At 41.1% G+C, this 22,488-nt stretch overlaps 1 protein-coding gene across 2 annotated transcripts; it reads left to right on the forward strand.

The window, feature by feature from the left end:
• Positions 1 to 11,246: 11,246 nt before the first annotated feature.
• Positions 11,247 to 22,488, forward strand: LOC131218558 (BEL1-like homeodomain protein 4). 2 transcript variants are annotated; one of them, XM_058213166.1, is made up of 5 exons: positions 11,247 to 11,511; positions 11,680 to 13,036; positions 14,260 to 14,648; positions 17,921 to 17,981; positions 21,157 to 22,488. In XM_058213166.1, the coding sequence occupies exons 2-5, from the start codon at positions 11,756 to 11,758 to the stop codon at positions 21,736 to 21,738; spliced, it is 2,313 nt and encodes a 770-aa protein (XP_058069149.1). In that variant the 5' UTR covers positions 11,247 to 11,511; positions 11,680 to 11,755; the 3' UTR covers positions 21,739 to 22,488. The 2 variants fall into 2 exon arrangements, with proteins under 2 accessions (XP_058069149.1, XP_058069148.1); XM_058213165.1 differs by having other exon boundaries at positions 11,688 to 13,036.

The following is a 22,488-nucleotide window of genomic DNA, read 5'->3' on the forward strand; positions in this document are numbered from 1 at the left end:
TTTATCAAGGGCCTCCCAATCACGAAAAACATAGCTTTTGCTCAAGAGGTGATCAAAGAGATTAACAGGAAGATAAGAGGAGGGAATATTGTGCTGAAACTAGATCTGAAAAATACCTATGATAGGGTGGATTGGGGTTTCCTAAAGCTAGTGCTAAGAAAATTTGGATTCAATGAAAGCTGGATTTCACTGATAGAAAGTTGTTGGGGAAACAACTGATTTTCTGTCTTGATCAATGGCGAGGCGGTTGGTTATTTCAGCTCGTCTAGAGGCCTTTGATAGGGAGATCCAATATCTCCTGGGCTTTTCATTCTGGCCGCAGAAGCTTTCTCTAAGATTTTTAGGCAACTGATGGTTTACAGGAGGAGCCAGCCTTCCAAGATCCAGAGAGGATGCCCGTTATCATCCCATCTACTCTACGCTGACGATACGCTGCTGTTTCTTAATGGAAGTAAATCTTCGCTGCAAGTGATTAATAATTTTCTTTCTTCCTTCCAGGCAACTTCGGGTCAAATAATCAACCAGGGAAAAAGTTGTTTCCTCTGCTCAGATAAGCTCCTTGCAAGTAGGATTAGATCCATTGAACGTCTCTTAGGAATGGGAAGAGCCAACTTGGGGGTTCGATATCTTGGTGTGCCGCTTGCAAGGGGGAGAGTCAGGGTTGCAGACTTTCAGTTTTTATTAGATAAAGTTGATAAGAAAGTTAGTGGTTGAAAAGCAAGGCATTTATCCTAAGCAGGTAGAGTTACCTTCATTTGGCATGTAATATGCAGCATTCCTCTGCATGTCATGGCTGCATTGGAGGTCCCGAAGTAGGTGTTAGCAAATTTGAAAAAAAGTTTTACGAGATTCTTTTAGGGTTGGGCGGAAGGTAAAAGAAAGTTTTACTGGATATTTTGGAATAAAATAGCTAGGCATGTCGAGGAGGGCGGCTTGGGAATCAAAACGTTTTAAGAGGTGGTGGATGTTATGAGAAAGAAGATGGCTTGAGACGTGAAATTCGGTAAGTCAATTGGCCCATGGGTTAAGCTTATGAGAGCAAAACGCCTCCTAGACCTCCACCCATTGCAATCAGTTCCTACATCTACTGCTGTCTCCCCATTATGGAATAAAATCAGGGTGATGCTGCCCAAGATTGATGAAAATGTTCAGTGGAACGTGGGTAATGGTGAGAGAAGTCTATGGAGAGATAATTGGACCGGATTGGGCAGTTACTGCAGAGAGCAACCAGGCCTGTCCCAGACGCCCTGATGTGCCAGCCGATTAAAGACTTTTTGGGGCTAACTTAGCCGATGCCCCCTTCCTCAGTTTTCTCCTTCCTGCCGCAGGAAGTGTTGGACTATATCTTCCAAGGGGGGTTCACCACTTCAGTAGACAACGACAGTTGTTTCTGACCGCACGACCCTTCAAGTATGTTCTCCTGAAGTCAAGGTGGGATAGAGGCAGGACAGTGTCCCCTCTTAGAAACTAGTCGGTGTGGGTGTGGCTCGGTAAATTGCCTCCAAAGATGATGATATTTTTGTGGAAGTTGCTGCAAGACGCAGTGGGTGTAGATGACAGAATTCAAGAGAAAGGTATCCATATGGTGTCTAGGTACGTCTGCTACATTGAGGGGAGCAATCAGTGCCCAGACACAGAATCAATTAGCCATCTGTTTCTTTACGGCCAGTTAGCAAAGAAGATCTGGTCCCATTTCAGCGTAATGTTTGGGATCTCCTTCATGCAAAACCAATCGGTGGTGGATATGCTCAGGCAATGGTGGGTCCCATCTTCTATTGGAGGATTCCCCTCTATTCGTAGAACCCTCCCTGGGCTTGTTTTCTGAAAAATCTGGTGTCCTAGAAATGCAGCCAGGTTCAATTATAAATCAGTTCTGATTGAAGCTTGTTTGTCCCAAATAAAGTGGTGGATGAGGTCATTGGTCGGCAATGAAGATAGGGTCCAAGCTTCGTCCCAAGGTATGCATCAAATCTGGGTTGGCCTATCTCTCCCCAAAGGAAAGAGAGGCTGGAAATCATAAGATGGGCCAGACCAGCCAACAACTGGGTTAATTTGAATATCGATAGCTCTGCTAGAGAAAACCCAGGTAAGTCGGGAGGTGGAGGTATAGTGAGAGGTGATAAAGGAAAATTTTTGTTCACCTTTAAGACAGGCTATGGGAACAGCTCTAACAAGTATGAAGGTCTTTTGTTGTCGCTTAACAGGGGCTATTCCAGATCGAGATAGAATCAGATTCGAAACTGGTTATTGACCTCCTCTTAGGAAGATCTACCCCGTCTTGGCAATGGAGACCTTGGGTTGCTAGGATTGGTAAACTCATGGAAATGGGTATTATCTCTCTCAGGCTCATTCACAGAGAGGGGAATGGCCCGGCCGACGGTTTGGTCCGTATGGGAAGCGAGTTGCAATCGTCCCTCATCTTTGACAGTGTAAAAGACCTCCCGGCCCATATTCGGGACTTAGTCTTCTTAGATCGAGTTGACTTATGATCCATTAGGGCCTTCCCAGTGGGTCCCTAGCATGTTTTTTATGTTTAGGGGTATTTGGTTTTTTGTGTATGTTCACGATAGGTGCCCCCAATGTTATGCTGCTGTAGGGTACCGGAATTACTTCGTTTGGCTATACAACATAGTTGCCACTGAAATGAAATTTAGCTGGTTTTTTTTTTTTTTTTTAAAGGGGGGGCACAGAGCTTGAACTCATGGGAAGCTCTCATGAGGTAAACCTCATAGCGTGTGTGTGGGTAGTTGTCTTAAATAAAGAGGTAATGCATGATACACGTGCACAAGATCCAAATCCAAGCTACATATTAAGTTAGTTTTAACAAGTGAACACGATCTATTCTACATAACCTAGCTATATATAGTTACGTCGTATCTACTAAAATAACATTAATGTATGGCTATAGAGTAAAAAGCTTTAAGTTGATTCTCATATAGATATGCATGAATGGTTTGATGGTAGACACTCTGCATTTTAATGTTGAAGTATTAATGATAATAATTAAAGTTGATTCTTATACACTCAGTAACATCATTCCAAATTTTAAGATGAAAGCTTGAACATTCAATTTTGTTCAAGTGAGGAGGCAGATTGTTATGATGTGTTAACCAAATTTATATCTGGGTATCTCAGCAACGAGTGAATTTTGGATATGGGAGGTTCATGCCGCATGACCTTTCATCGGAGTTAGTTCACCAATTATAACGAATACGATAATAACCAGTTGTTTATGAGCAATAACATTGCCTATAAGGTGGTTGGTATCGAATTAGTGTGCATCAAAATATTTGATGGGATGGAGCATATTCTAATGGATATGAGACACATTTCTGAGCTAATAAAAATCTGATATCTCTAGGAACTCTCGAGTCACTTGGGTGTAAGTTCACCGGGTTTGTTCAAATCCTAAAAGTTTCAAGAGGAACACTCATTATTATGAAGGCATAGCGGAGCAATAATTGTAACGCCCATATTTTTTAATAAAATTTAAAAAATAATATTTATTATTTGAAATCTCAAGTTGAGAGAGACAGAGAGAAAGATTTCGCATCTCTATCTCTCTCTCTTATCCAAAATCATATCTTTAGTATCCTACATAATCCTAACTTCTTATCTTATCTATCCATAATATTTCTCCCTTCCATCTCTCTAATTCCCTCCTTGTATCTCTTAAATTCCTACCAAACACTTCCTTTTAAGGAGAAGAGTCATAGGAGGTATTCAATTCAAAAGCCAAAAGATACCTTATGTACAACTCTGAGAGAGAGAGAGAGAGAGAGAGAGAGAGAGAGAGATTTCGTGAGAAAGTAATTTCATATTAGTACCTTTGTAATTTTAATATTCTTAACACAATATTTGGCCAGAGCAGTGAAATGGATGGTTTGGATTATCCTTACGCTTATTGTATATGCATGAATAAGAAGTATCTTTTCATGCACAATTTAACCTACATGCAAAAATTTTCTTTATTCGTGTAATAATGAATGATTCAATTTATGGTTCTAAGATAGATTGAGTTTTTATGAATCTTGATTAGGGTTTAGATTAGCTAAGTTTATGGTGTGCCGTATTTGTAATTAGTGGAAACGGCTATTCAATCCTAATAACATCAAACCGTTATTTCTTAGGCTAAATGAGTAACTGAATTGATTTGGTTTGTTAATTAAGATCTGAACCCTAGTTATCTCGACTTTTGGTAGGTCTTTATTTAGTTGCAGTTGTCTTGATTATTCATTAATGGGTCAGTTAGATTTAAATTTTAAATGAACAAATCACGAGGCTACACTCGAGGTTTACGTGATTGGGCGAATTCGTTAGCTTCCTATGATTGATTAATCGGATTTATGTGATTCTTTACTAGTACCACCCACGTATAGGCTCACCTCAAGCATTAAGGGTCAGTAAGTGACAACGTAAGTTAATTATATTGAAAATTTTTAAAAAATTTTGAAAATTCAAAATAGCGAAAATCCAAGACATTACAAAACACTCATAATAAAAACCTTCAAACTGCCTATGTTAAAATAAGTGGTATAGGAAATTCTTTCAAACTACTATACGTGCTAGTGCATTTTACCTTATAATATTTTAACCATCAAACAAGCTTCAAAATGAATATAAATTAAGGGACGTTAGGGCACTCGTATGTTTGTTTTTCAACATAACTTCAAAGCTTATTATTAAGGTCAAATGCACTAGCATATGCATAATAATAAATAAAGCAAATATGAAACAACACATCCACTTTGACAATCAACAGAGTAATTATACAGCCATAAACATATCTAAGTTATTTCTTTGTTGTGATGCAAATGAAGAAGTTGCTCTCTTTGAAATAGTTCATGCAACTTGATAGACCAATCAGAATAACAGGTTCCCAAAACACTATTCCTAGGATCAATGCCTAGTGTACCACTTTCTCTTATGTGCATAGCCCCATAATAACCCAACACCAAAAGATAATATATAGTCAGCTTAGATAGAATATATATATATATATATATATATATATATATATATATATATATATATATATATATATATATATATAAAAGGAGAGATTTTGCAAGAGAAAGGTTGGTTTGTCAAAATCTTAAGAAAACCAATCTATTATAAGATGAGTTAAAACTACCCGTTTTCAAACCGTTTTCAGTCCTAGAGAGTGGGCCACATTTAATGATTATAAGTAAAAAAGACATGCTCAACCCTACCAGACCAGGATCTGCACCCTTTCATGTGCAAGCATTGTATGCCAATGTAGTGGGTCAATTGGTTTTCTCACTATTTTGTTTTTTATGCCAGCCTCTTTTTCATGTATTGTAGTAGAGTCCTTACGCATGGGTGGTACGTAGACTTACAAGAGTTTCAATAGGTAAGGCATGTCTTCAAGTCCTCATTGTGGTGAAATCAGCGTGTGTGTAAGCATGTGTGTAAATAAATTTAAATAAATAAATAAAAAGCTAGCTAGAGCATAATAGCATTTTTTTCAAAGTGGGTTGGAATGCATTATATACAGTTTCCACAGCTTGCCTTAATCAACGTCTGACAATAGTTTTGAACTACAAAAGTTAAAAGGTAACTCTTTAGCTATTTCTTTTTGGAGTGACAACGGCAGGAAATGGTCAGATTATTTGTGGGACTTACAGTGGTGTGTATCTTATCCAAGCCATACATCAGGTGCATCCCACCAGTACCATGTGACGCCCCAAAAATCAGGCCAATCTAATCATCAGGTAGGTCACAATATATGAATTTAAAGGTTTTTTCTTTTAATTTTTTCTTTTTACATGCAAGGGTGCAAACCTCATTGACAGCGTGGAATGTTGATGTCATACAACATCATAGTGGACCCCACATAGCTCGATCGTACAGTAACTTATCATAAACTCTGGTGCTCTCGACAAGAAAACTAGCATGCAATATAAACATGTATCATGAGCAGAGGCAGACTAATTTTTGAGCCACATCATTAATGGTGGGCCCACATGATGAATGGCCTGATGTAGAAGACACGTGAGATGCAAATCACCACTTCTATCTCTTTCATCATATCACTTCGCCTTCCCTCCAAGGACTATGGAAGCCGATTAGGTGCCGTCCGATTCACCGAAGAAGGTCGGCCCTTACAGTGGGGCCCACCTTGGCGTATATATGCTATATCTACACCGTCTATCCGTTTTATTAGATGATTCTGGGCATGAGACCAAAAATTAAAAAAATTCAAATATCAGATGGACCATACTATAGGACACCGTGATGATTGAACGCCCTACCATTAGAAAATTCATGGGGCCCACCGTAATGCTTATTTTCTATCCAACCTTTTGATAAGGTCACGTAAACTTGGACAAAGGGAAAAAATATCATATTGATTCAAAACTTTTGGTAGAAGAAGTTTTTAATGGTCAATCACTACTTTTTATATGGTATGGCCCAACTAAGATTTGGATCTATTTCAATTTTGGTCTCATGTGTTAAAATGATCTAAAAAAATGAATGGACGGTGTGGATATAGAATACCTACATCAAGGTAGGTCCCCATAGTGGAGCAGGAAGAACCGAAAATTCTATACATTTATCTCTCCAAAGGACACGTGGAAGAACGATCTTCACATCACGTCCGTCCATATGTAGGTTCCTACCATGGATGGTTTGTGTTTAAAAATTCACTCCATTTAGATAATCCTATCCATCTGATCTGAGGCCATTGAAGCTGCGTGGGAAACAAAAACAGTTTACGGAGTGTCTTCCAGGTCTTATTGCTAAAACCTAAGCCTTCCATCCAGGTGCCTGTATCCGAGTCGACGCGATCGAAACAACGTCCTGCCACGTGTCCTCTGTAGAGATGGATCTACCGTATTTCCGTTCTTCCCGCTCTACCGTTTCTCCTCTCATAGGTGTGCAGGGTCTGGTATGGTACATTCGTGCCTCGTTTCCACCCTGGATTGCATCTTTAGATTGATCTGAACCGTTCATGTTCTCCACCGTTCATTGATGACACTTACCTTTGAATCTTGAACATGAATATCAGCCATTAAATATTCGTCTTTATTTATCGTTCGCCGATAAGTTCGTTTTGCCTTGTGGCCTCCTAGGATCCAAACTCGTATAGCCTTCTGGTGGACCACAGGTTGAGATAATCATATGATCTGGACCGTCCATTTTATTGATATTGTTATAAATAATTTATGATCTAGAAAGGACGTTTAATTAATGGTACTCATGTTTGATTTTTTGGATGTGATTGTGGGCCATCGAAATCCGTCTTATGCACTAGTTACAATCAAAATCATTCGTTCAACAAAAGGTTCCGATTTTGGGCCATACATCACAGTGTCCAGATCATGGGCGGTTCCCATCATCTGACCATCTCAGCATGTGGTCCCCAAAGGCGACATATGCTCTGACCCAGAGTCAAAGATATGGGCGGTTTGCATGGACGGCTGTTAGCCTCGTGACGCCAAAACCAGCCAGCTAGCTGATGTCAAACCTTTGGGGCCCACCGTGATGTATGTTTTTTATGCACGCCGTCCGTCCATATAGACAGTTCATCCAACTTATTCATGAGATCACACAGACCTGGATGAGGGGAAATATAAATATCAGTTGGATCCAAAACTTTTATGGCTACCAGGGAGTTTTCAACGGTAAGCATTAAATCCAAACTATTTCCTGTGATGTGGTCCACTTGAGCTTTGGATCTGCCTCATTTTTGGGATTATGCCCTAAACTGAGTTGGGAAAATGGATGGACCGCGTGGATAAGATACATGGATCATGGTAGGACCCACAGAGCTTTGAGACCACCTAGCTAGCTGGTGTTCCGGTAACCAGTCAAACCGCGTCTGCTCGTGTAGGTGTAGGGGCAGATACCTACTGCAAACCCAGCACAAGGTAAGGAGAACTTACATGAGATCCACTCCGTCCATCAGGTCCTCTGCCTCATTTTCAAGCTCATAACAGAACCTTAAGACGATCCTCAACTCAAATAGGCCACACAACAAGGTACAGTAGGGATAAGGACGACCACCGTTAGTTACGTATAGGATCCACGGTCGCATTTATATGCCATCCAATCCATTCAACTCATTCAACATACTAGGATAGAGGGGCCTACAAAAAATAACTATTAAAAAGTCATGTGTACCAAACCCTATTAATATATATGTTTTAAGCATGTTTTTACCCTTTTATCAATGGTGTGATCCTCCTTAGTTTTTCATACAACTGGTTCTTTGAATCAAGGCCATGGACGGGATTTGGCACCTGATGGACGGGATGGATCTCATGTCCATAAGGTCTTTCTCCCAACTTTGGTGAGAGGCACGCCCCCAATACCCACGCGAGTGACGCTTGCGTTACCGAAAGATCTGCCTTTTGGGGCGTGTGCAACTAACTTTGGCACGTGAGAGAGACTGCCATAACGGAGGGTGGATGATGGACGATAGCGATTTTCAAGATACGCGTATTGGTACATGAGAGAGAGCACGCGTGTGTGTGTGTGTGAGGTTCACGTGACATCACCCAAAAGGCGACAGGTGAGAGAGGGTTGGCCTGTCAACTATCCATCCGGTTTGCAGTTGGTCGAAATTTATATATACAGCTCTTCGCGCGTGGATGTTCCGAAGAAGTAATTTCTGGAGCACATACCTACATGATGGACGTGTTTAAGATCCGGACCGTTCATTATGTGCTACACCGTGACAATACTCCTTAAAAAATTTAAGAAAATCAATTAACCAGTAAAAACCGACATGTCTCAAAAACTAAAGCGTTTGGCATCTTTTGTGGGGTTTTTTCATCTAAAAAATCTATGGCCCACTTGATTAGTAAACATGCCTGCCTTTTAATTAGGTCTCGGCCAAGGAGGTCTTGCGTGTTGAACGGGTCGGATCTGACACACGGGTGCTAGGTTGGCTCATGAGCGCGGATCACCTATACATAATCACCTATTTAAGTGCTAGGTAAGGAACCTTCAAAGGCCAACTAGCTCTCGTGATGTAACCCTACGGAAAATTAGATATTTAAAAAGAAACGGAAATTAATTTGATACTCTGGCACCGTAGCACACTTGATACTCATGAAGTCAGAAATTATAACATGGCATACATCACCTCAAACTAAACCGACTAATTTGTGGATCTCACTGTCAATAATTCACATTCCCAAAATCAGACTGGTTGAAGAATCATAACCTTTGATTCTTCGACACTTGCTTGTTGAAATCCGACCAGTCAATATTATTAATTTCCAAACGTCCAATAGATGTCCCATAATCCAATAGTCAGATGATCAAATAAGTTTCTGCTTCATAATACATTTAAACTGGGACCCATAATTTAGACGGATTATTTTCAATTATTAAATAAGACGTATGAAATTTCTAATGCCTGTGTATCATCCATCATATGCTGCTACAGTATCTAAGTTTTTCTCAACAGAAAACACTAATAAAATATCTCTAAAATAATAGATATATAAGAAAAATTCCCTGACCGTCCATTTCACGGCCCATATCATGGATGGGCCAAAGAACAATGCATGGCAGGATAGTCAACATTTTGTGGATGTACGGTTAAAACGAGCACTCGAAGGTCAAACACAGAAAAGATGGTGGGCCCCTGATCTAGAGGATTCCTGCGCCAGCATCATATAAATCCAACGGTTTGATAACCGCCACGTGGACAAGGGACCATGGTGGGCCCACTGAACGTACTATCTTGATCACCACGTAAGTTTCTAAATTGCCACGTGTGCAACGACTGACGTACATAGTATGACGTGCATCGCCGCCCGTTGCATATTTTCTCGTTAAAATATAAGCCGTCCATTTCGAAGCCAAAAGGCGTTTATCTTGCACGTGCATACACCTTAGGTTGAGAAAAGGTCGGTTGGATAAATCAATGAATTTTTCTTAATTTAAAAAACTGCCCTTTACACCCGATCTTTTGGTGTTCGTGATTTTTTCATGGACGGTGTCCCATCGTTTGGACACGTGGCAGTGTGTGTAACATCCGAAACAGTCATCAGAAAGTACATATTCCTTAGATGGGCCATAACCCAACAATCACAGCCATCTGAAACTCAAAATTATTTATATTGGAGAACTTCCAGGGAAAGAAATAATCCTCCAATCTAACGGTTCAAATTGACCAATCCCCATGTATTTTGGTTTGTATCCCATCCAATGTATGGCCCACCTGATCATCGGTTTTGATCTGGTAAAAAACGAACACACACGTGCCAAATATCCTTACTGACTTTAGGAGGTATTTTCGATATTTTCCTATCGAATCGTGATATTTGCAAATGATTTTATTAGCTTTGAAGTCGGTACGTTGTCTTTGTTAATCCAGGGTTATTTTTGTCAATCGAGCAAATGAAGTTTGCTATTCCACGCGCGTGTAAGATCCCGACTATCCACACGCGGGGATAAGTAAAAATACGGACCACAAGATCTTGATCAGATTTTCCATAAGGTGGGACACACTATTTATGATATGGCCTCTACATGAGGCTATTTTATATATCAGATAACCAAAGCATACCAAAAAACAAAAATCAACGGCTATAAAATTGTAAGTGTTCATACAATTTGTACAATAAGTACACCTGAAGACTGAAAGTATCTAATTTTTAAATAGAAAATCTATATTTCCCACCAGAAGCAAAGTTCAGATCTACCACACGTGTCACATATTGGCACGTGGTACCGCGTGTGGATGAGCAGGGCTCGACACAAGAAGAAAACATTACACCACCCGCATTTTTTCAATACACTCCTTTTTATTTGTCGTTTAATACCTTTTTCGATTGTCTTTTCTCAGCTAAAGTAGAAAAAGTCGTACGCAGCAAAAATGTGGATGTAAATGTCATCGATCTTTATTTGCCATCACACCTGTCGAGCAATACTGATAGATGCTTGTTCTCACTCTCCACCATCTACACCCTACACGTGGAAACCATGTAGAGAAATCGGGACCGTTGATCTTGTAGAATGGACAGTGGAGGAGTTCAAAAGGATTTAAACGGTTAGGATTACCCATCAATGAGATTTTCGTGATTTGGGTTATTTACATGGTGGCCCACCTAATCTATGGTGCAGATCACCCTACTGGCTAGGGTGTGTTAGTATTGTTGGTGGGGAGTATGGTTAGCACACCGAATTGAATAAAGGTAGATGACATTTACACCCGAAAATTTTAAAAAGAGATGCATTTATTTATTTATATTATTTGGAATTTGGAGAGGGTACGAAAGAGGAAGGAAAGAGGAAGAACAGCGACCTTTTCCTTTTCTCTTTGGTTTGTCTCGGATCATTTCCAAGACTCCATTTTTATTTTTATTTTTTCTTCTTCTTCCTTTTCCAGAAGGCGATTGTTGGGAAGACTAGAGATATAGATAGATTAGAGAGAGAAGCTGAAGGAATTCAAGAAAAAGCTTTCAATTCCACAGAGAAAGACAACGATGTCTGAGAGCTTTATACCCCTTTCAACAATCCAACTCTAAGGTAACTATGAACTACATACATCAATCAATCGAAATAGCGAAAAAAAAAAAAACCATTTCAAATCTCTCTCTCTCTCTCTCTCTCTCTCTCTCTCTCCCCACCACAGCCTTTAGTTATTGAAACCTGATCATGGGTCTTATCTATCTATCTTAATTGTGACCTATGGAGATTGGCAGGAACTGTTGGATCGAGAGGACCCACCATCGGCGACGGCAACGAAGGAGATGATGAAGAAAATACAGAAATGGGAGTAATAACACAAACCAAACCTCTATTACCTCATCCTAACCACCCAAATCGGAGTGCCAAAACCGCTCTCTCCTTCTCCAGCCATCTTAATTCCATCACTTCTATGTCCCAGAGCTTCCACCAAGGCATCTTTAGTTTCTCCGATGGTTTTGAGAGATCGGTGCAACAGCAACAGCAACAACACATCGCCCAGCAAAGCCGGCGGGATAAGCTAAGAGTGCAAGGATTTGATCCTGCAACAGCTCCACCATCACTAGTATCTATAGATGATGGATCTAATGAATTGCCTGGCTATGAGACCGGTATGCTGTCGGAGATGTTCAATTTCCCAGCTGGTGGGCCATCAGCAGCAGCTGATCTTCTTGAGAATCAGATGGCATCGAATTACCGAATACCACGGCCTTCTCCACCTAACATTGAGTGGTATACAAAACAGCAGCTTGTTGGCAGTGACAACCGCAGCAACCGTAGCGAAACAGGTCATGGGAGTGTAGCCCAACATCATATTTCAGGCATGAATGCAGATTCAGCGGCCGCGATGCAGCTTTTTATCATGAACCCACAGGCTAGATCGCCTTCTCCTTCTCCCCCACCTTCTTCTTCTACACCACTCCATATGCTACTTCCTAATCCATCTCCACAAATTCAAGGTTTTCATGTGGGAGGGCAGGCAACATTCGGTACAAGCACAATCCAGCCGTCGCAATTCTCGTGGCCGACGGGTGAGAACATAGCAGGGATCAATAATGGTAGCAAGATAGGAGGAAGGGTGATAGAGAGCCATGGGCTTTCTTTATCGCTGTCGTCATCTTTGCAGCAGCTGGAGGCAGCAAAGGCTGCTGAGGGGATGAGGATGGAAGATGGGGTTTTTTACTTCAATCAAGGAGGTGGGCCATCTCCTTCTTCATCATCATATCCATTGAAGAATTTGGGGAGCCACCCACAACAAGGTCATGTGGGTTTTGGGTCATTAGCTGTGGTGAATGTGCTGAGGAATTCAAAGTACAGGAGGGCAGCCCAAGAGCTGTTGGAGGAGTTTTGCAGTGTTGGGAGAGGCCAGCTGAAGAGCTCTAGGCATGGGAAGAACAAACCCACCACAAACCCTAACCCTAATCTTGTGGGTAGTAGTGGTGGTGGTAGTAGTAGTGCTTCTGGTGCAGGTGGGCCACAGCAACAACCAGCATCATCATCATCAAAGGATCCCCCTCCTTTATCACCTTCTGATAGGTTTGAGCATCAGAGGAGGAAGTCCAAGCTCCTATCCATGCATGATGAGGCATGTAACTCTCTCTCTCTCTCTCTCTCTCTCTCTCTCTCTCTCTCTCTCTCATAGTGAACGGGGTAGAAAAAGGGCGGCAGGGATGTGGGTGTTGTGTATGTTATTGCTACAATGGTTGTATAGTTCGTTCTGAATGGAGGGAGATTGCGTACTTTTAAGGGGATGGACTGTTGGGGGGCTTACTATTAGAGGGTATGTACAGGAGGAAACGACAGCCATTGGATTGGGAAGATCGTCTCCCTATCAGGACCTTATAACATGTAAGTTGTTAGAAAGGGCTACCGTTGGAAGAGATGCATCATACCCATACATGGTAAAAACTGCAGAAGAGCCATTGATTCCTTAGCTAAGCTGACCCAACAAAGGGATTGATTGGTTGGTTGGTTTTGGTTGTTTTCGTATTGACAGGATGGGTGGAAATATTCTTGTCTTTGTATACAATCATTTGTAGTGTAAGGTGGGTGCTTGATTTCATGCATTGATTATCTCTATTTCTGGAGGTGTTGTCATGCAATGGGAGACTCTCCATCTATTTCTATTCACAAAAAAGAATAAAGAAAGCTGTTTTGGGGTTTCTTCTTTTTTAGTCTTCTTGGAATTCCATAACCATGGTTGGATTCATAACAGTTCCTTCTAGACCTATTATCTTGTTTCTATTGTTGACTTGGTGTTTTTTCTTTCTTTCTTTCTTTCGTGACTGTAGTTAGTCTTCTTCAATGGAAATTAATCTAAGCTAATGACAATTTGCTCCCTCATGATTATCTTTATGTTAGCTATTTGGGTTTTTATGATTTCTTATATATGTGGGTTTTTATGATTTTCTTATATATGAGGTTTTTTTCATCTCTCTCTCTCTCTCTCTCTCTCTCTCTCTCTCTCTCTCTCTCTCTCTCTCTCATGTGTTGCCTTTCTATACTGATTTGGGTTAATAGTTTCTTTGCCTAAGAGTATGTTCCATGTCTCTCTGTTATGTTTTGTTAATGATTTGGGTTTTGTGATTTATTATCTAAGTGGGGTTCTCTCTCTCTCTCTCTCTCTCTCTCTCTCTCTCTCTCTCTCTCTCTCTCTCAGTGTAAAACAGTACCAGTTAGTTATGATGACCTTCTTTTTCTTTAAGAATCGAGTTCTCTTCTCTTACTATTGCCTTGTATATGAATGTATCAGATGTATGGCGTTTCATACCATTGAATTCCCTGTGTTTCCATTTGGGGTTGTTGCAGGTGGATAGAAGATACAACCACTACTGTGAGCAGATGCAAATGGTAGTGAACTCATTCGATTCAGTGATGGGCTTTGGAGCCGCAGCCCCATACACAGCCCTCGCACAGAAGGCCATGTCACGCCACTTCCGGTGCCTCAAGGATGCAATCGCCGCCCAGCTGAAGCACACATGCGATCTACTTGGTGAGAAGGATGGTGCCGGTTCGTCATCAGGCGTCACCAAGGGTGAGACACCAAGGCTACGGCTGCTCGAACAAAGCCTCAGACAGCAAAAAGCTTTCAATCAGATGGGTTTGATGGATCAAGAAGCTTGGCGACCTCAGCGAGGCTTGCCAGAGCGCTCTGTCAACATCTTGAGAGCTTGGCTCTTCGAGCATTTCCTTCACCCGTATGTCTTCTTACTCTTATGTTTCATCTCTTCACCTCTCTTCATCCAGCAATGTGTGTAGCACATACTAGCCTTTCAACAGTGGGCCCCACCATGCAGATTGTTGATCTTCATGGTCTACACACGTGAGAAGGGTTGTATGTTAAGCAAGCTAACCTACAATCTGTTGTAGGTGATTGCTGCTCTTCTCAATCTAAAACAACCCCAGGAACTAAAACCATCCAACCGTCTTTGAACTGGGGTTTGTTTCATAGTATAATAATCATTCAAAAACACACAGTAAAAGAGTCATGCTTGTACATCAATCCAAACCATTCAACCGTGGGCCCCACTTTTGATGTGGTTTGACAAAATTTCTGTGGTGGGTGATGCTAAGTGCTGGATTCAGAAAGATTTGCTTTCTGAGCTTGAATCATTTGACTATTTCTTCATTTTAACCGTCCATTTCATGATGTACAAATAGACGGTTTGGGTCATCTTTTTGTTTGACTTTTGGGTTTGGCGCGTCTAAAATGGGGCCCGTGATTTGGACGCTTCGGATTGAGGGATGTGCACCCCACTTGTATATGTGCATGCGAGTGAGACTCTGAGACGACTTACTACCACAGTTTTTAAAATACGAAACTAGACGAATTGAGTTGAAAACTCGTATGAGCTTTTCTGAATTTTTTCAGTAATACTTAATATTTTAAGAGTACAATAATAGAGAAATGGACAGTCCAATCGATCCATCTGAACCGTCTATTCACTCCACAACACATTTTATAGACTACCATGCAAATATTGCATTGATAAGGTGATTCAATCCATCTTTGATTTTGCATTATTTCCTCTAGCTATTTATTTTCCAAGCCAGGATTGCTTAACAAAAGTTATTCTATAAAATCATATGTAATCCGTGATGTGCCCTAACAAATGGACAGATCAAAATATTGATTTGACATTTTGTGTAAACAATCTTGACCGTCCATATTAAAGTCCTTTGAACCCAATGGTTAGTATTTGTTAGATTGGTGTAATGTTTGCATGGTAGCCCATGAAAAGTGAGTTGGATATAAATACATTGTATTCTCTAAGTGTTCCAACGCAACTAATAGCACTATATCTTAGTGCTATGAGGGCATGAGCATTTTTGGCAATAATATATAAATAAGGGGTGCAACTCAGGCAAGTTAATTAGATCCAGTTAAGGGTCAACCTCAGTCGAACCCAACCTTAAAAGAACCCAACTTTCAACCTGACCCGACCTAAATTGGAGCGAAAGGTGCTCAACCCAAACCTACCCAAATACATGTGATTATTCCCGACCTGATGTTATCCTATCAGAAATTGGTCACCCCAAAAGTCTTCGAACCCTACCTCAATCCGAGGACCTTGACCAAACCCAACTCGAACTCAGGTTGGATTAATCAGGTTCAGGTTCAGGTTCAGGTTGACTCGAACCCAAGTTTTAGCTCTAATACAAGTAATGTTGAGTCATGCCGAGTCAAGTTGCTTTTATCAAATTAGACAATTATATCTAATTTTGACTGAGTTATGATTGGATCGAGCTTTTCATAGTCTTGGTTAAATCTAGTCAAGTTGACTCAGGCGAGTCAAGTTGATTTCTTTTTATTCTTCAGACAATCTACCCTACCTAAAACAAAACACAGGGCCCTCACCGAGCTCTTGAACCAATTACCAAAAAGGTGAGTGTTAGAAAATTAGAATAAATGGTGGTAATCACTTTCAGTTATAGTTGTCATAGTAATAAAAGATGAATGGCAATGCAGCGTCCTTGTGTATTGTCTCTTACTTCTAAAAGCTGAGCAAAAGCTTCTTTCTCTCTTCTTTGCTTTTCTTACTGATACAAAACAGATGAATAGTCCCTAACTGCTCTCTCTCTCTAAACAGATGAATAGTCCCTAACTGCTCTCTCTCTCTCTCTCTAAACAGATGAATAGTCCCTAGCTGCTGCTGCTGCTCTCTCTCTCTCTCTCTCTCTCTCTCTCTCTCTCTCTCTCTCTCTCTCTCTTGTTAGTTACTAGTAAAACTCTATTGGAATTGATATTTTCAACCCCAAAATCTGTTACTTGGGACCCCAACAAAGGGAATTTGCTCTTCACAACAGTCCATTGAGTGCTTTTTGTCAAATTCATTAGCCACCCATTTCCACACATGGGAAGGGACCCACTATGGAAATAACAGCTGCAATGTCAGGCCATTAGTTTAGTGATCCAATCCATTTAATATGGGCCCCACTTCGGATGGCCCATGGACCAAAAAGTAATTCAGGTAGAAATATTAGATGTTCCGGCAAACATACAGTTGGGTAAGAAAAAAAGCCCCCAATCACATTTATGAGTCTGCTTCCTCTGCAACGTTTGCAGAGTAAGGTTAATTTACAACGCCTTGTTTGGGGCCCACCCTGATGTACGGCCAGCATCCAATCTGTCCATAAGGTGCAGTTCTTCAACTTCATCTTTTAAGCAAAAATCAGCTCGATAAAAAACAATGGTGGCCTCACGCCACAGGGAACGGTTGTGATGGGCATGCTCACCATTTAAACCACACCACATTTTTTATATGCCATCCAATCCATTCATAAGATATCTCCCACCAGGATGAACGGACACTCCGAGAATCAGTCCATTCCCAATCTCATTTGGGCCATCCTACTTAATCTTTTTGGCTTTCCGCATGATTTCACATGTTATGGCCCATCCAAGATCTGGGTCGGTCTGCTTTCTATGTTATTAGAAGAACATGAGAAAACTCACATGATGGTCGGATCAGATGACATGAACACATCATGGTGGACCCCACACCCGGCATAGTAGAATAAGCATATCCTACAAACGTAATAGAGAAACCAACCTCGTTATTATACATACTAATCCTTGGGAAGGATTTTTGGTGCACTGACCGTAAAAAGGTGTGGGGCCATCATATGAACGATCTAGATCACTGAACAGTAGGCCCCACTGGTAGAAACTCAAAAGCCGAACGTATGGTACAAACTAGAAACTATTGGTCGGAGCATCCCAGATTGGTTCTTTTCATTATCAGTAAAGGGAAGAGAAAGAGAGGGGACAGTGATGCAGTGATCATAGCTGTTGCTTTCATCACCCTCTTTCTTGATAATCACGCCCATGCTGCAGGAGAGGAAAGATAACCGTTCAATCCCATCTATTATTACGAGCGGTACCTAAAGCTCGGATCTTTATACGGTGGTCCAGGTGAGAGGACCTGATGTCATTTTCTCCTGTTTTTGCTCTTTTCCTTTTCTTCAGGTACCCTAGTGATGCAGATAAGCATTTGTTGGCCAGGCAGACCGGTTTATCGAGAAATCAGGTCCGTTCATCTTCGCCCACCTGATGCTAGATTTTCAAAACAATTTTTTCTTTTTTTTCTTTTTTCTTTTTTTTTTTTTAAATAAAGAGAGAGTAAAATTGAGGTAGTCCTCGGACGGTTGAAGTGAAATCCTAGTCAGCAAACTGGGCCATGTGGGTTAGTGTGAGACCCACTTCAGAAGGTGGGCCCCACCTTGGAGAGGCGATGGGCATGCTTTTTTTTTTCTGTGAGATGGTTCTAACCCGTTTGGACAAGCGGGATTGAATGTGAACCGTTGGTCATGGTGTTATTTACTCTGTGCGTAGATCGCATGGTTAGGATCGTTTCTGGAGAATCATTCTTTTTCCATGGCCTATTCATGGTGGGACCCACGTCTTCGTTGGCTCCCATGACCCGTATGCATGCCTCAACGAGCGGACGTAGAATTAACTTTGGTAGTCCGCGGAATACACTAACGAAACTCTTCACATAGCCCAAAGGGGCGACGACTCCTATTTCTACACGCGGAAGTGGTGAGCTAAACTCTACTCTCTCCACACACGTGTGAAAGATCCAGATCGTTCATAAGGTTGGAGACGGTCATCATCGATCGTATATTTACCGTCCATTTCTTTCATCAGCTGTTGTACAGTGCTCTGCTGGAAGTGTGCTCGAGTTCTCAGTTTGGACAAGAGGGACCATGGTTATGATATCCGTGCCGTTGATATGATTAGTCCCACTGAGGATGGACCGTCGACTAAATAATTCTCATGGTTGAAAGATCCAACGCATCAAATCTTTGCCCGTTCTGGTAAAGTGAACCATTGATCTATTTTTCTCTTAACCGTCTATTTTCTAGACAGTATCGAACGAGTCCATTGAGACACGTCAGATGCATGGCACATCCAAAGTAGCCAATCAAATCAACGGTTTAGATCACTGAATTTTGGGCCCACACACCGCAATCTGAAAACCCAAACATGGGCCGTCCATTGTACAATGTCCCTTTATCATAGGCTCATTGCCCAAACAAAAGGAGGATCGGCTTGACTCGGCTGCGCACAAAAGTGGGGACCACCTGATGAAATGACAGGATCTTCTACGCACGTGCCGCATTGCATGTGTGGGAAAGTTGGATCCTACTCCCGCGTGTAGCCATTGCATATCTACCCAACGATAACAATAAATTCGGTTGAAGTTGCATATTTCGTGGGACCCACTTCTGTTAGAAAGTTCAACCCTTTTCTTTCTTTTTTTTTCTTTTTGCTCAGAAAACAGTATATAGGAAGAAGAGTGCAGATGAACAGTAGTTAATGCATCAGAAGTGGGACCCACACCATTTTTTTCTTTTTTTCTTTTTTTCTGTCTTTTACCCTCCACAAAATATTTTGTCTTGTGCCTGGGACCCACACTCCACCATATCAGATCCATTCATCCTGTGGATCCCCTCCATAAATGGCTCATGTTACAAAAAATCACTGCTTTGTTGATCGGGTAGAATAGATCAATGTGCTGTCCACCATTACGGAAAAGGCCTTTATCAGGATAGGCAGGAGGGCCGATCTGTGACGTTTTTCCACCTTGGGCCATCAATGGCAGGACACACAAGATGAGTGGTTCTGATCATCTTCCTAGGCCTAAGTAAGATGGTGGGACCCTTCCACTATTGACTAAATGAAAAAATATTTATAATTTGAATATTAAAGTTAGTAATTTTAATTGTCAATTAACTTTTTAATTTATAATTAAAAAGATATTTTATCACTTTTACCTGATATCCAAATACACTAATTGACACTCCACCAAAATAAAATGAAGGAGTAGATATCTACACCATCCGGATTGATTAGCGTCTATTCCACATAGGACCCCAAAGAAAAAAGCTCCTCAATAGAAAAATATGGGCCCCTTTGTTTGTGGCCAAAGGGTGGATGGTTGAGAAAGGTTCTTACTACTTGCAAGATTTCTAAGGCATCGTCTATCTGAAATGTGATACAATAGATTTGGATGGGTCCATTCATCAGATGGGTACACTGTAAGTACTGTGGATCCACCATGGTATCTGGTGTGGATTGTGAGGTGAACCTGCCACCATTTTATCCATGTGGTGACAAGTTTTTGTGGGTCCCACATAATGTATGTGTTTTGTCTATGCTGTTCATTCACTTCACCGGTTCTTTATATGAGCCTAGAATTCAAGCATATCCAAAGCTCAAGTGGATGACATTGTAAGGGCCAATGGAAACTAAATACCTAATGTTGAAAACGTCTCGGGGGTCATGAAAGTTTCGGATCATGCTAATGTTTTTGTTTTCTCTTCATCCAAGTTTGTAAGCCTTTATGAACAAGTAGTACTACAAATAAAATTATCGTGGACCATAAGAAAGGTTTCAACCTGGACCTCATTATCCTCCTTATTCCCTATAGTGTGGTCTACGTTAGCTTTAGATATGATTCAATTTTAAAATCATAACTTAAAATGAATTGGAAAAATGGATGAACAGTGTGGTAAAACACACATTAGATCAGGCCCCCACAAAGTCATACGACCATGGAAGTCGATCTTGGCAATATGATCAACTTGCAATCTGCGTCCTAAGATGTTATCCAACGTGTCCAATAGATTGTTGTCGTTGATGTTTGAACACCTTAAAATTTAGTCTACTCTGGTAATGACCTGTACCACCCACAGGTTTACCTTTTAAAGCATCATGGCTCTATCACTTATCTTAGACTTTTAAATTCACGTGGTAGCTCATATGATTTTTGTCCATTCTTTTTTTCTTTTTTTAATGATAAGTCCAACTCCTACGGTGGCGTGAAATTCACGTGGTAGCTCATATAATTTTTTCCATTCATTTTTTTTTTCCAATGATAAGTCCAACTTTCATGGTGGTGCGACACGACACCAAGGACAAACATTTGAAATTCCATTTCCATACCCTAGTGGGCCCCACCAGCAGCAGTAGCAGAATAGCTTAGCCTGCAATGACTGGTATACCTGCACAGACAAACTTGCCCGGGACATAAAAACAATCAATCAATCAATTGATAAAACCACGCCTAATACAAACAAAAAGGTGGACATCCAACCATCAATCTATCCAATCAATCCCATCCCACCCATCCATACAATCAATGCCATCGGTACAATTCATTCTCTCTCCTTCTAAAATATTTTCTTATGGAATCTCAGGTTTCAAACTGGTTCATAAATGCGAGAGTAAGGTTGTGGAAACCCATGGTAGAAGAGATGTACCAACAAGAAAGCAAAGATGAGGAACACCAAGATGATGAGAGAGAAAGACAGCATCATCAACCACAGCAGCACCAGCAACCAAAAGACAACCACAGCCAAACAGCACAAACAACAACGCCGGCACCCACAGCAGCAACCACAGCAGGCAAAAGATCCGAAATTAATGCCCATGACAACGACCATTCACTTCATGGAATCAATAGGCATCGCTTCTCGGAAAACCAAGTGAACGGCAACGATGACAGCAACAACAACAACAGTGATGTGGGTCAGATACCGATGAATAGTGCTGTGGCCCATCATGATGATGATAACCCACGTGGCGTAATGGATGACATGTGTAGGATAAGTGTGGCAGGGGATTTTGGGACCACCACTGTGGGGAGTGGGCCACCTTTAGGGTCGACACGTGTCAGGTTTGGGACCACTGGTGACGTGTCGCTTACGTTGGGGCTTAGGCATGCTGGGAACATGCCTGAAAAGAGCCGCTTTTCCATTCGAGATTTTGGAGGGTGTTAGCTTCAAAAAAATAGGGTGAAGAAATATCAAAGAAAAACCCTTTTTTCTTTTTTTGTCTTTTTTTTTCTTATATTCTCTTATCTCCTTATCTTTATGAGGCCGGATCCACTACAAAGCTTTGTAGGTTTGGTTTAGACTATAATTGATGTTTGGGCCTACCATGATGTGTTCATGACATCCAGTCCGTCCATCGTGTGATTCTCCTCTTGTTATTTACGGAAGACAAAAATCAGGCCGTTATTCGTCTGGGCCATAGAACAGGAACAGTTGGGATGTGGATGGCCACCATTAAAAACCTTTCGGATTGTGTTTGATGCCGTGCTAGTATATATTCCATCAAATCCGTTTGGAAGGTGCGGCCCATCAGGATAAATGGACACCCAAAAGTCAGGCCGATCCAGACCTCATGTGGGCCCCACCAAATGATTTTAGAGGTTTTAGGCATGATTTTTCATAGTGTGGCTTACCTGAGTTTTTTATTTTGACTGTTTTTCGGGGAGCAGGGATAAAAGGGCAGACAAACATGATGGACGGATTGGATGTTCATGAACACATCACGGTGGGCCCCACACGTCCCATTGTAGTTTATACCTAACCTAGAAAAGCTTTCTAGTGGATCCGGCTTCTTTATCTTTATCTTTCTTCTGTTTTTTTTTATCCTTTTTAATTTTTGCAACTCTGAGAAAATATTAAATGAAAAATGTCTGAAATCTACTAAATGTATAGTAGCCTATTTACTCTTTCTTCTTC

The sequence above is a fragment of the Magnolia sinica genome, chromosome 11 (genome assembly GCF_029962835.1).
Source record: "Magnolia sinica isolate HGM2019 chromosome 11, MsV1, whole genome shotgun sequence".
In the NCBI taxonomy this organism is placed as follows: domain Eukaryota; kingdom Viridiplantae; phylum Streptophyta; class Magnoliopsida; order Magnoliales; family Magnoliaceae; genus Magnolia; species Magnolia sinica.